This window comes from Daucus carota, chromosome 3 (genome assembly GCF_001625215.2).
Source record: "Daucus carota subsp. sativus chromosome 3, DH1 v3.0, whole genome shotgun sequence".
In the NCBI taxonomy this organism is placed as follows: Eukaryota; Viridiplantae; Streptophyta; class Magnoliopsida; order Apiales; family Apiaceae; genus Daucus; species Daucus carota.
In genome coordinates this window covers 680,521-695,391 of record NC_030383.2, presented here as the reverse complement: position 1 = coordinate 695,391, position 14,871 = coordinate 680,521, and the positions used below count along the sequence as shown (strand labels likewise).

General features: G+C 40.2%; 1 protein-coding gene across 1 annotated transcript; it reads left to right on the top strand.

The window, feature by feature from the left end:
• The first annotated feature begins 656 nt into the window (after positions 1-656).
• LOC108194776 (uncharacterized) lies at positions 657-14,147 on the top strand. The gene is made up of 2 exons (XM_064090924.1): positions 657-684; positions 6,573-14,147. Exons 1-2 carry the CDS (start codon positions 657-659, stop codon positions 12,371-12,373), a joined length of 5,829 nt encoding a protein of 1,942 aa, XP_063946994.1. The 3' UTR covers positions 12,374-14,147.
• Positions 14,148-14,871: the final 724 nt, after the last annotated feature.

The window sequence follows — 14,871 nt, the reverse complement described above, 5'->3', positions numbered from 1 at the left end:
AAGCTCTTTCTTAAAAAAAACTTAAGAGCTTATTTTTCTTAAAAAAAATATACGTGTTTATAATTTTTTAAATATAAATATTAAACGTGTGTTTAATATTTATTATTTGGCAAAAAGATAACTATGAACCAATCGGATATTGTTAGCAAATCAACATATTCCTTGATATAATATTTGTGTCCATGATAATGAGTGGATTCACATATGTTTGTTATTGTTAAAATTAAAAGCAAATATCTTTTAATTATAAAATCTTCTCCAAACTCAATATTTCTCAATTTTTTGATGGAATTGATTTACTAAGAGCATCTCCAGCAGATTAGTTATACCATGTCCTAAGTTAAAATTTTGAGGAATATGGACAAAAACTCACTCAAGGAGAGTCATGCTCATTCCCTATATTTTAGGATCCATTTTTCATTCCTCATAAATAGGTAATCCCTAACTCATTCCTCATTTATTTTTAATCATTGAATATTCAACTCTCACTTGTTCGACACTCTTTCCCATACTTTTCTTAATATCTTTTTGTTGAAAGAATTTGAATTTAAAAGATTATTGTTGAAGTGTCTATCAGTACGGGATCCCTATTTTTTAAAATTTAAATTGTTCATATTTAAGAAATCTAAGTTGGGACAAAGAGTTTGTTTGCCAAAATGACTGCACTTTTCAATGGATCAAAAGGTTAGAAGTCAGTGCCCCCATGATGGAATTGGTCCGCAGGAATAATGCTGAATGGTCAAAAAGAATAGTGAAAATAGGCTAATGATGGTGAAATTCAAAAGCGAGAGATAAGTAGGTAAATCCCCTGTGTTGGTGTATAAGAGCATCTCCAACCATTTAAAATTCTTGGCTAAAAGATGAGTTGGCTTACTTAAAATAAAAAAATTTAGCCAAAAGCTCTAAAAACTCAACTCCAACCATGCTCACCTGTTGTCTATAAATTTAACCAACCTCCTATGGATGGCTAAATTTGTCGAACCTCTACAGGTCTGTAAGAAAATCTGTAGGAAGATTGTACATCATATATTACCATATTGAACTGATATATTCTATTTTAACAATTTAAAATATTAATAACATACTATTTTTAAATTATAGCCAACCAATATAGCCAATACCATTGAAGCAAAATGTCTTACAGATTCAGCAAATTTTACTTAATGTCTTACAGGTCCAATTTAGCCAACGATTATAACCAACGCCGTTGGAGATGCTCTAAGAGCAACTCCAGTAGCTTCCCTATTTAGAGTCTTAAACCAAAATATGAGGAATATGAGAAAATAATTCACTCCAACAGTATCTTAATGATTCCCTAAATCACTAAGATCCACTAGCCATGCCTTATCTTTAGGTAACCTCTCTCCTCTCCTAAATCTTATTTTATAATAAATTTTGAAAACAAACATTTTCTCTCTCTTCACCTATTGCAATAATGGTAACTTTTAATAATAAAATAGTATATAAGGAATGAATATAAGGAATATTGTTGGAGGTGAGAATAGCTATTATTATCTTAAGTCACTAGGATCCAATATTTTATATTATATTTAAAGAATAGGCTAAGATGCTGCTGGAGATGCTCTAAGATTAGCATGTTTAACAATCAAAAAGGTTATAATTCAAGTATTAGGTTTAAACACAGTAGTTACTTAACATCCTTAAACTTGGCGTTATTTAAAAATTTTCTATTTAAGGAACATATATACTTCGCTTGGGATTGAAGCTAAACTGCTAAACAGCTAAAGGTTCAAATGTGTAAAAGTAACTTTGTGAATAAATAATTCATCATTATCATTCCTCATCGCCCACGATTTGTGTGGATCCATTGCTCCATTCTCTTTGCTCACCGGACTTGCTCAAAAATTAAGATATTTTCTGAAATAAATCTCTTTCACCAATTAAAATATCAAAATTTCAGAAGAACTTGAACAAGTTCGGCAAACATATTGAATTAAATTTTAATAATTCTTCCGTAAAAAGATTATTTATTTATTATATAAATTCACTATTTAGGAGCCCAAGTACTTATTGGTCGAAGATTCCCGCTCGGCCACTACAAATCTACAATGATGGATTTTGGGCCTTGTTACCGTTGTAGGCTTGTAGCAGCGAAAAAAAAATATGTTTATATGGAAATAGTTGTATTTGAAACGTAAGATTTATCAGTGACGTACATTATTGAATCCTTCCTGGAAAATATTGCTAAATTCGATAACTATGATGAGATTAAGTGATTAACTTGTGTATGGATCATTACTCAAGAAAAAAAACAAAAAAACTTGTGTGTGGATCAAATATTTCATTCGTTTGATTTTCAATATTGAAAACAGGATCAATTTATACAACGACGGAACTAGAAATTTTTTTCTGGGGATGAAATATTACTAAAAAATTTTTAAGGATAAAATACTACAAAATTATGAGTTTTGGGAGATTAAATACAACAAATTATGAATATCAATCATATAAATTGATTATATATAAAGGCCAATGCCACCTCATACCCCTGGATCCAAATAATACAAACCATTAATTACGTAATTTTGTTTTAGGACAATGGGTTCAGGTTATTATAAAATAATACTCTCTCCGCACCTCTCAATTGTTTACATTGAAGTACGGACGCTCGGTACACATTTTAATACTCTCATAAAAATATAGTTTGATAAATTATTTTGAATTTTTTTCTATTAAAAAAAAATTACTATCTAAACTTTTAAACGAAAATGAAAAATTTCAAAAAAGAGTTATGAAATTATATTTTATATGCGCTTTAAAATGTGTGCCGAGCAATGCAAAAAAGGGTAAAAAAATGAGAGGGACAGAGAGTAACAGTTCTTCTTATAAATGTTGTGAAATTTCACTAATTTCGTAAAAATTCGTAAATATAATCAAAACGATAGTGACTAAATTCTAGAGAAGAATAATGGCTAGTTGAGTGAAAGTTTCTCTTCTAAATTTGCAAAATATTTCTTTCTTTTTTTCCATGTGAAAGCCTCCCTTCTTCTAAATTTTTTTGTAAAATATTTCTTTCTTTCCCATATTTAACTGAAGTTTCGAATTTTGATCGATAAATGCTCCGATTCCTCACAAAAATCAATCCACACAAAACCTGATTTTTTTTAAAATACAAAATTTGGTTACCCTCTTTGAACACTAATACAACGTGTTTTCCCAAGACCCAGGTAAGAATATCATTTTTTTTTTTTTTGTCAGGATCTACATACTCGCAGATGATTTGTATCATAGATACAATAGCCGCATCAGGGATTACTTTCATCCAATAAAGTTTATCATCTAACCGAAAGATACGCAAAGATATCTCCGGACGTTTAGATAATAAGACTTTAAAGTCTGATAAGAAAACCCGTAAGATCTCTCTCCAAGATCCTGAAAAACAAACCAAGCAAAAACAAACATAAGAATGATAATTTAAGGAAAAAAAGTATTTTGGGGAAAATAAACCCAATAATGACATATAAATCCTGACAAAAATAAATATAATAAAATAACATCTTATTCAAAAATAAAATTTTTAGAACTAATAAAAATACGATACAATTATGAAAAGAGATAATGTCTAACCAAAGTAAGAACTTTGGTTAGACACGCAAAATAAAGAAATCGTAATACATATTAATATAATCTTGTGGGACCAAAAATACATAAACAAAAACTTAAGTTTTTTGTTAGGAAAAGAAGGAAATTAAAAATTAAATCATATTTATATCTCAATCAACGTAAATTAATAATTTAATAATCCAATAAGTCAATAAAAGGTTATCATAACATCACAAAGTAAATAAATTCAAATTATTAATCCAAGAACAAAATTAACCGCAAAATATTCATTTAGGACAATAGGACGATAATCATGCCAACCAATATTGGTCCAAAATTATATGCCACCAATTATGACCACCAAAATTGGTACAAACTCCTTGAACGTTATCAAGACCTAATAAAAGCCATCAATAATGGCACCCAATAAATATTTATAAATATTAATAAATTAAAAATTTAATATGCCAATAAAGCGGAATAAATGCACATAAACACTTACCAAACACACAATTTTTCAAAAAAAATGAATGGAATCAATTAATCCCTAATTTGGGTAAATATAAATCGCATTTACATGAAATGTTCTAAGTTTAATTTGTTTAAATTTTTTGATTAATTTTTGAAATATATTACAAATTTTTAATCATATTCTGATTTGACCAAAAATTTTAACTAAAAAAATCTGTATTACTCACTCTGTCCCAAAATAAGTCTCGTTTTGGTTTTTTTCACGTAATTTGAGCTGTAAAAAAGTCATGCTTCTACGTATTATTTTTCAAAGTTTTTTTTCTTTTTTGATAAATGAGTTAATTCAATAATGAAAAGCCATACGGCATCTACATAAACAGTCGCGTCGAACAAACAAAATACAGAAACAATCACTGATTAATCCATTCATCTTGGAGATAAAATCACGTGATTTGTTGAAGATGATATATACACATACTTCGCCACTTTCGCTTCCGCCACAACCAGTTTGAGCTATCGACTGAGAATGCAATCCCCTGACAATTTCAATTACTAAATCAAGCACCATACTCACACAAACGGTGAGAAATAACAAAACTCACACAAACGGTGAGACAACAAAAAAACTAAAAACAAACGTGACAACCTAACAATCAAATGCGTAAATGAAATATTGGCTAAACCAACGCAATCCTTAAATCTGAGGAACAAATCCACAAAAACAAGATAACTCGGACCACTTTTGAGGATAAAAGCACCGGAAAGAACGAGCAATCCGTAGTTCCGTGAAATTAGCGTAAATAAGTTTTTTTTCTTGAATAAAAGTTTAATAAATATATATTTTTATTTAAAAAAAGAAAATATCGAAAATAATATATACAAGAATGTTTTTCTTGCATCTTAAATTACGTCCAGAAAATTGACACTTATTTTGGGACGAAATGCAGAACCCATAAATTCTGATTGTTGACCTATTCCTCGTAAATTCTGAATAGATTGTTGATCAATCAATTATTAAGAAGTAATTGCATATCGCACCCCCTAAGTATTGTTCAAAAACGATAGAGTACCTATACTTTAAGAAACTCAACTCGCACCCCTTATCTTTACTTCTCAAAACCGAGATGCACCCCATGCCGTTAACTCCCGTTAACTTAATGCACTCCGTTAAGTCACTATATATATAATTGCAATTCGGACCCCCTAACTTACGTTCAAAAACGATATTGTACCCATATTTTTGAAAACTCGAATCGCACCACCTATTTTTACATCTCAGGATCGATACGCACCCCCTTCGTTGAATTCCGTTACTTTCCGTTAAAATACTCCTCCGTCTCAATTTACATGTCCCTTTTGCTTTTTGAGGAGTTAAATTGACTAATTTTTGACCAACTATTTGAAAATATGTATTTATTAAAATAGATTAGATTTAATTTTTGATGATATTTTTAAAAAATTTCTTTGATCAATTTTTCCAAACAAAATAATTAAAATTTATATATTTTAATCAATTGATAAAGTTATGTATTATTTATAATAAATATCACATAATATTTATTTTTTACGTTTAAATTAGTGTATATTTTAAGTACCTAATACATATGTCACTAAAAATTTAAAATCATTCAATACGTAAAATCATTTTGACTTGGGCATAACTTAATTAAATAAAAAGTTATAAAAAATATCATCAAAAAAGTAAATCTAGTCTATTTGTTTTCGCAAATAATAGAGGGTCCGAATTTCGCAAATAATAGAGGTAACTGCAATTCGGACTCCCTATTATTTACCTCTATTAAAATAGGCTAGATTTACTTTTTGATGATATTTTTTTTAAACAAAATTTAGTATATTTTAATATGTAACTTTCTATTTTCTAAAATAATAAATAAATATTTTTTTAATAGTTGGTCAAAAATTAGTCAATCTGACTTCTCAAAAAACAAAAGGGACATGTAAATTGAGACGGGGAGTATTTTAACGGAAGGTAACGGAATTCAACGGAGGGGGTGCGTATCGTTCTTGAAATGTAAAGATAGGTGGTGCGATTTGGGTTTCCAAAAGTACGAGTACAATATCATTTTTGAACGTAAGTTAGGGGGTAGAAATTGCAATTATATATATAGGAGGTAATTGCATATCGCACCCCCTAAGTATCGTTCAAAAACGATAGAGTACCGATACTTTAAGAAACTCAACTCGCACCCCTTATCTTTACTTCTCAAAACCGAGATGCACCCCCTGCCGTTAACTTCCGTTAACTCAGTGCACTCCGTTAAGTCACTATATATATAATTGCAATTCGGACCCCCTAACTTACGTTCAAAAACGATATTATACCCATATTTTTGAAAACTCGAATCGCACCACCTATTTTTACATCTCAGGAACGATACGCACCCTCTCCGTTGAATTCCGTTACCTTCCGTTAAAATACTCATCCGTCTCAATTTACATGTCCCTTTTGCTTTTTGAGAAGTCAAATTGACTAATTTTTGACCAACTATTAAAAAAATATTTATTTATTATTATAGAAAATAGAAAATTACATATTAAAAGAACACGCTCCCACCTGGGTCTTCCCCAGAACCCGGACAACCCTCAGACAGACCAGGACAACCCGAACCAGGATCATGCCTCAGGACCTCTTTTCACACATGTGAACCCGGAAGAGAACCAAACAATCAACCCCAATGATGCACGAGTCACGATCGAAGCAAACCAGTACAAGTACACCGATGTCCCGGTCACCACCCTCCACCTGTCCCAACTCACCAATGTAGAGTTGGCTGAAGCCATCCGGCAGTACCATGATCGCCGGGAAAGCAACCGCAGACTTGAGGACATCGGCGAATCCGAGGACTCCGGGAACAGCCGTCAATCCCGGGGTTCCGTCTTCGACCGGATCGGAGACAAAGCCAAGAAAAAGAAACAGAAGGATAGTGAGGAAACCCGGCTAAGAATCTTAGCTGAAAGAAAAGAACAGATCCGAAAAGAGGAAGAGGAAAAACTTGAACAAAAAATTGCCATCCGGATGCAACTCGAAGAAGAGAAATTGATAAAAGGATCCCGGTCCAAGCGCTACCGGAAGGAAACAACACCCGAGCTCATCTCTGATGACGAGGATGAGAGACCGGGGCAAACCAACCTCAGAGACATGATCAATGAACTCAACCGGAAAATCGGAAATGATGCCGGGCTTGAAATTGGGGGAACCCTAACTCCCTTCAGCCACTCCTTGGAATCCATACCCCGACAAAAGGGCATGAAACACTACAACTTTGAATCCTTCAATGGACTGGGAGACCCGGAAGAACACCTGCACTACTTCGAACAGATAGCCCAGATCTACTACTACAATGATCTGACCAAGTGCCGTTTCTTCGCTTCCACATTCAAGGGAGGGGCACAGAGATGGTTCAGCCGGATCCCCTCCCGGAGCATCGGGTCCTGGAGAGATTTCAGGGAAGCCTTCCTCAGAAGGTTTCGAGCAAACAAGACACACGAACTCCATATGTGTCACCTGGAAACGGTTCGCCAATATGACAATGAGGCACTCTCGGACTACATGAAACGTTTCCAGGAAGCAATCAACAAAATTTCCAACCTGGATGAGCGTGAGGCTCTGAGCATATTCCGGAGGAACCTGGACCCGGAACAAAATGAGAGATACGTGGTCGAATTGATCAACAAAGAGCCCCAAAGCCTGGCAGCTGCCTATGCCATGGCCGCAAAATTCATTAAGGAGACCGATGTACTCCAAGCAATGAGGATGACCCGACAGGGCAGTTCGAAAGGAAAACAAGTCGAAGATAGACCCCGGAAAGAATATCACCAGGACAAAAAATTCAAACCCGACAGACAGACAAACTTCATCCAGCAATCAGGTTCCAAGAGGACCAGCCAACAGGGATCCGGGTCCAGGAGTGACCCCGGTCCAAACAAAGCAACCAGGGAACCAAAACCAGAGCCCGAATGGACCCCCCTAAACAGATCCCGAGAGGACATACTCAAAGAAATCAGAGACAAACCCTTCTACTACCCACCAAAACCTATGCAGACTCCTCCAGAGAGCAGACCTGCTAACAGACATTGTGACTATCATGGCACCCACGGTCACAAAACAGAAAACTGCATATCCCTCAAATATTTCATTGAAGAGCAAATCAGCAAAGGCAACATGGGGCAATACATAGCCCGGAACACAGCAAACAAGGGAGAGGGATCGGGGAAACAAAAGAACATTGTCAACGTGGTACTGGGCGGATCCTGTTCCCCTCCCCCCAGCCCGGACTCCTGTCAAGAAGTCATGTCCATCCAGGCCTTCCCTGAACAAGTCATTTCCTTCAGCAGCAAGGACTTCGAGGGTGTTACCCGGGGTCACAATCAAGCCTTAGTGGTAACCCTTGACATGGCCGAAAATGAAGTGAGGAGGATCCTGGTAGACAACGGCTCTTCAGCCAACATTCTGTTCAAACACACCATGGATCGGATGGAACTAGGAAGCATCCGGATGAACGACTACAGGGAGGATCCTTTATATGGATTCGGGAACAGCATTGTCCCGGTCCTTGGCACACTTTATCTCCCGGTCCGATTCGGAACTCTCCCGAACCAAGTCACCCACACCATCAAATTCTATGTGACGGATACACCCTCCCCTTACAACGTGATCATCGGCCGCCCAGGTTTGAACAAGATCGAAGCTATTACTTCCATCCCGCACCTAAAGTTCAAATTCCCAACCCCGTTCGGGGTAGGAGAAGTCAGAGGAGATTCGGCAACAGCCGGGGTGTGTTACAGCCAAGCCTTAGTCATGGCGGAAACACACTTGGACAACAAAAGAAAGACAACGGTCTTCCAAAAGCAGAAAAGCAACAAGAAGCATCGGCCTTACCAGAAAGCAAACCCCAAAGGTGAAGTCCAGGTCATCGACCTAGACCCGGGCAGTCAAAGCCTGGGAGCAGCCAATCCTGGTCCTGGACAAAGCAACCAGAAAGCAAACATGAGCTCAGCGCAAGATTTTGTGGAAAAGAACACTGACGCCCGGATCCAGCAAATGATCTCGGCGCAAGAACTAACCAAGGTCGAAGCCGCGGTCGAGACCGAGTCGGTCCTGATCGAAAAAGACAGCCCGACAAGGAAAGTTAAAATTGGAAAAGGCCTGGATACTGTTTTTAAGGAGGAACTCATCCAACTACTCCGGAGCTATGCAGATGTTTTTGCCTGGAGCCCGGACGACATGCCCGGGTTGGATGAGTCACTAGCAATACACAGCCTTGACGTCGATCCCAAGAAAAAGCCTGTTAAACAAAAACGAAGAAATTTCGCCCCGGAGAGGCAGAGGGCAATAGATGAGGAAGTGGGCAAATTAATGAAGGCGGATATCATATGTGAGATCAAATACCCGGAATGGCTCTCCAACGTAGTCATGGTTAAGAAAGCAAACGGCAAATGGAGAATGTGCGTCGACTACACAGATCTGAACGCAGCGTGCCCCAAGGACCCTTATCCTCTGCCAAGCATTGATCAGCTGATTGATGCTACATCAGGACACCTGATGTTAAGCTTTATGGACGCCTTCTCCGGGTACAACCAGGTTAAGATGAACCCAGCAGACATAGCCAAAACAGCTTTCATAACCCATCGGGCAGTCTATGCCTACAAACTTATGCCTTTCGGGTTAAGAAACGCCGGGTCCACATACCAGAAAGCAATGAATGAAATTTTCAAAGATCAACTTGGAAGAAATTTGGAATGCTACGTCGACGACATCATCTCCAAATCCACATCAGTCCCGGGGCACATTTCAGATCTCAAAGAATGTTTTGAGAACATGAGAAGGACTAAGCTAAAGCTCAACCCAGACAAGTGTACCTTTGGAGTAGAAGCTGGAAAATTTTTGGGTTTTATGGTAAGCAACCGGGGTATCGAAGCCAACCCGGAGAAGATCAAAGCTGTGCAAGAGATGCAACCACCTCGGACTCAGAGGGAGGTCCAAAAGCTAGCAGGGTCCTTAGCGGCACTCCGAAGGTTTGTCTCCAAACTTGCTGAAAGATGTCTACCATTCTTTGAATTGCTAAAAGGGGCAAAAAATCAGAAATTAGTAGAATGGAACCCGGACTGCCAAAGAGCCCTTGATGAAATCAAAGCTTATCTGTCCAAACCCCCAATCCTGACAAAAGCCTTACCCGGAGAACCTCTCTACCTATACCTGTCTGCCGGTCCCTTGGCCGTCGGGGCAGCCTTGATCCGGGAGGAAGCCGGGCAACAGAAGCCCGTCTACTATGTTAGCCAAGTCTTGAAGGATGCGGAGACCAGATATCCCAACTTAGAAAAATTCGCATTTGCACTAATCACCGCATCCAGGAAACTCAGGCACTACTTTCAAGGAAGAGAAATCAGGATTGTCACAGACCAACCTTTGAGGAAAATCATTCACAAACCTGACATCTCCGGGAGACTGGTGAACTGGGCAATCGAACTTAGCCAGTTCAGCCTAACATTCCTACCCCGGACAGCAGTCAAAGCCCAGGTCCTGGCAGATTTCGTGGTAGAATGCAACTTCCCAGAAAACCAGACAACTCCTATGGAAACTGAACCGGAAGCCCCGGAAAAGCCTAACCCGGAGTCTTGGATACTCCACGTTGATGGATCCTCAACAACCGAAAGGTCAGGAGCCGGACTCATCCTAAAGAGCCCGGATGGATTCACCATTAAAACAGCAATCTCTTTCAACTTTGCAGCAACCAACAATCAAGCAGAGTATGAAGCCCTGTTAGCAGGATTAAGGTTGGTCCGGACCCTGTCAATCCGGAACCTCACCATCTACAGTGACTCCCAGATTGTAGTCAGACAAACTAACGGAGAGTATCTCGCCAAAGACCCGATCCTGACAAAGTATCAAGCCCTGGTAAAAAGTTACCTTACCCTGATCCCCGGGTACAAAATTCTACAAATCAACAGAGAAGAAAATTCGGAAGCAGATAACCTCTCCAGACTTGTCCAGAACTCAGCTGACTTGGAAAGCTCGGTTTATTTTGAAGAGCTGCATAAACCAACAATCGAGCACGAAGAAGTTTTTGAAATCAATGACAACCCTACCTGGATGACTCCCGTGATCAACTACATAGAGAAGGGAGAGCTACCCGAAGACAAAGGAAAAGCCCAAAGACTGAAAGCTAAGGCGGCCAAGTTTTTCGTAGAAAACGGGATCCTATTCCGTAGAACTTACTCAGCCCCGATCCTAAAATGCATCGGCCCGGAAGAATCTGAGTACTGCTTGAGGGAAGTCCACGAAGGGATCTGTGGAGATCACATGTCGGCAAAAGGCCTGGCATATAAAATCATCCGGCAAGGCTACTACTGGCCAACTATACACCAAGATGCTATGGAATTTGTGAAAAGATGCAAGAACTGTCAGTTGTTCAGCAACGTGCCCTGGGTAAGCCCTGTCCTACCTTACTCAGTTTTATCCCCGATCCCCTTTGCTGTATGGGGAATAGACATCATGGGACCCTTTCCCCGGGCTAAAGGAGACCTCAGATACTTGCTAGTCTCCATCGACTATATGACCAAGTGGGTCGAAGCTAAAGCAATGCGGACAATCAATCAGCAAGATGTCATCCGATTCATGGATAACATTCTGATGAGATTCGGGCTACCAAGGGTCCTGGTCTCAGACAACGGACCCCAGTTCATAGGTTCGGACTTCGAAAGCTACCTGGCTGAAAGAGGCATCAAGCACAAGAAGTCTTCAGTCGCCTACCCTCAAGGGAATGGCCAGGTCGAGGTTACCAACCGGATCCTTCTAAGAGGAATTGAGAAGAGGTTGGAAGAAAGCAAGAGCAAGTGGCCAGAAGAACTACCACATGTTCTCTGGTCATACCGAACCAGTCCCCGGACAAGCACCGGAGAAACCCCATTCAAGTTAGCTTATGGAACCGAGGCAATGCTCCCAATCGAGGTCGGGTCACCCTCCCACAGAACAATCAACTTTGATGAAATTGCGAACGAGGAGGGGCTCCGGGTCAACCTGGACTTGGTAGATGAAGTACGAGATCAGGCAATTGCACGAATGGAAAAATACAAGGAAAGGACCCGGGATCATTTCAGCAAAAAGTCCCGGGTTAGAAATTTTCAAGCAGGAGACCTGGTCCTACGGGACACCGAAGCCTCTGATCCAACCAACACTGGCAAGTTGATGCCTAAGTGGGAAGGCCCATACAAGGTGAAAGAAGTCCTAAGACCGGGCACCTACAAATTAGAGCATATGGACGGGTCTGAAGTGTCTAACACCTGGCACGGACTCAGGTTAAGGAAATTCTACCAGTAGAATGAGAAAGAAGGACAAGGATCCTAGAAGACAGCTACATATCCCTAAAAACAATCATGTACTTTTGATCGTTCTCAAAGCTGTGTAATAGTTTTAAATATCAATGAAGTCTTTTGCTGCCAATGAATCTGTGTTATTATTTACTTAGAAAATTTCTAAGGCAACCAAGCAATATCAACAACCAACCCGGGAAGGATCTACCCGGGCCCATCCATGCAATCATCTAACTTGGAAAATTTCTAAGTATAAAAGCAAACAAAAGCACCCAACCCGAGCAAAGGTTGCCCGGATCCATCTGTTCATTCACTTGGAAAATTTTCTAAGTACAAACTTATTAAAGCAATCAACCCGGGTAGACGTTGCCCGGGTCCATCCATTTCATTTACTTTGAAATATTTTCTAAGTACAAACGTATTAAAGCAATCAACCCGGGTAGAAGTTGCCCGGGTCCATCCATTTCATTCACTTGGGAAAATTTTCAGTAAGAAACTATCCTAAGCAATCACAAGAATGGAAATATACAAAGCAGACAAAAGCATTTACAAGCAAGTACGATATCCGATAGAAAGCAATAAAAACAACCATCCGCAACCCCGGGCCTACATTGACCCCGGATAAACATCCAAATCCAACAAAAGCAAATTCAGAATTACAAAAGATCGTTTTAGAGAACATGATCAGAATCGAAGAAGACAAAGACTAATTAAGCAGGAGGATCATCAGCAGGGGGATCAGTGACAGGAATCTCTTCGTCCAAGGGTTCAGATTCAGAAGAAGAATCCGAGTCCACATCCTGACCCGGGGCGACATAAGGTTCAGGCTCCCCTCCACCGGCGGCAATCTTGTTCTTGGCAGCAATATAGAGTTCAGTAAAGCTCTGAGCATTGGCACCCGGGTCGGTTTTAATATGCTTCTCGGCCACAGTCCAGCAGCGCATGACTTCAGCGGCTGCAGCCTTTGCTAGAGCATCTGCATAGGCCCGGGACTTCTGGAACTCGGCTACGACTTTCTCCGGAGCTTTCCGGGTCTCCAATTCCTTCTTCAAGTCAGCCACTTCTTTCTCCAACCCGGATGCCTTTTTCTCCGCATCATCAGCCCGGGCCTCAACATCCTTGATCTTCTGAGCTAACTCGGATTCCTTCCGGATCTCAGCTTCCTTAATCTTGGAACTAACGCTAGCCTCCAAAGCCTCCCGAGCCGATCTCTCACGATCTAGATCCTTGTCCAGCTTCCTGACCCGGGCAAGAGTCTCAGCAGAAAATTCCCTTTCCTTCTTCAGGCTGTTCAGAGCATGGGTGTTGAACCCGGCCAACCGACCACCAAGCTGACAAAGAAACATTAAAACTCGATCAGCAAAACCAGAATCATAAAGCAAGGAAAACAAAGTAAGAAACAAAAGAAGATCGATTCCGGGTTAGAAAACCACCTGACCCCACAGGTCCCCTATGTCTTTGAAATTCTCTTCAAGACCCTGGTCCTCCATCACCTCCCAATCCTGGTCAGACGGGAGCTCCGCCATCAACCCGATCACCTTCTTGACCGGGTATTTCCCAAACTTGTGCGCCGGTCGGGAACCACCCTCGACGTCCACAACCTCCATCGCAGATTTAGCCGGATCTTCGTCCGTCATATCAATCACTTGCTTCTGAGAAGAAGCAGTCTTCGTCTTCTTCCTCTTTGGCTCCAGGACCGGACTCTCCACCTCGAGGGCTTCAGAACCCAACTCCGGATCCCTCGCCTGCAGTTCTGGATCAGGGGGTGCACTCGAGTTACCGGTCCCCTCCGTCTCCTGACGAGAAGACCCGGACTCCCCCCTCTTCACAACCCTCTTCTTTTTTGCCGACTTATCCTTCGGCTGTGGCTTGGGAAGGGTATGAACTCCCCCCAAGTTCCTCAAAGCGGCAGCAAAAGAGTCGTCGGCAGACATATCTCCCCAAAGAGCCGGATCAAAATATGGAAGACCTGTCAACAATCAAGAGAACCCGGGTAAATACAGAGGAATGTCGCAACAAGATTCTCCTAAGGGACATACATATCATAAGCAAGGAAACCCGGGCGATATAGCAACACGAGACTATCAACTAGAAGACCCGGACAAAACAGGAGCAGACATAATACAAGAAGACCCGGACAAGACTACAAAAGTAAAATAAAAGACTAAGGAAAAAATGCAACTCACAGCCGCCCTCGTGCAACTTGTTGTGCTGCATAAATGTATCCCGGGTCAACTGAAACCCGAGACAATTGCAGAACTCAACCAACTGAGCCCGGAACTCACCAGTAGCTCCGGGCGCTCCAGAATCCGTTCTCACTTTCTTGTCATCCGCCTCTATATAGGGCATGAAAGCCAAGTCTAGACCCTTGAGCATGATGACTTCGCCGTTCCATCCCTTCAGTGAACTTTGATGCATAACCGGGCTCAAGAACCCGGATCCCAGACCACACTCTTTTGAGCGAAAGCGCAGTTCATACAGGGGCTTCACCCCGGACTTCTTAAA

What these genes read in the sequence shown, in the direction of transcription:
- LOC108194776 (XM_064090924.1), top strand. Translation starts at nt 657, where the DNA reads ATGACTGCACTTTTCAATGGATCAAAAG. An exon ending in ACTTTTCAATGGATCAAAAG is followed by an intron (nt 685 to 6,572) that starts GTTAGAAGTCAG and finishes TTATTATTATAG; the next exon opens with AAAATAGAAAATTACATATT.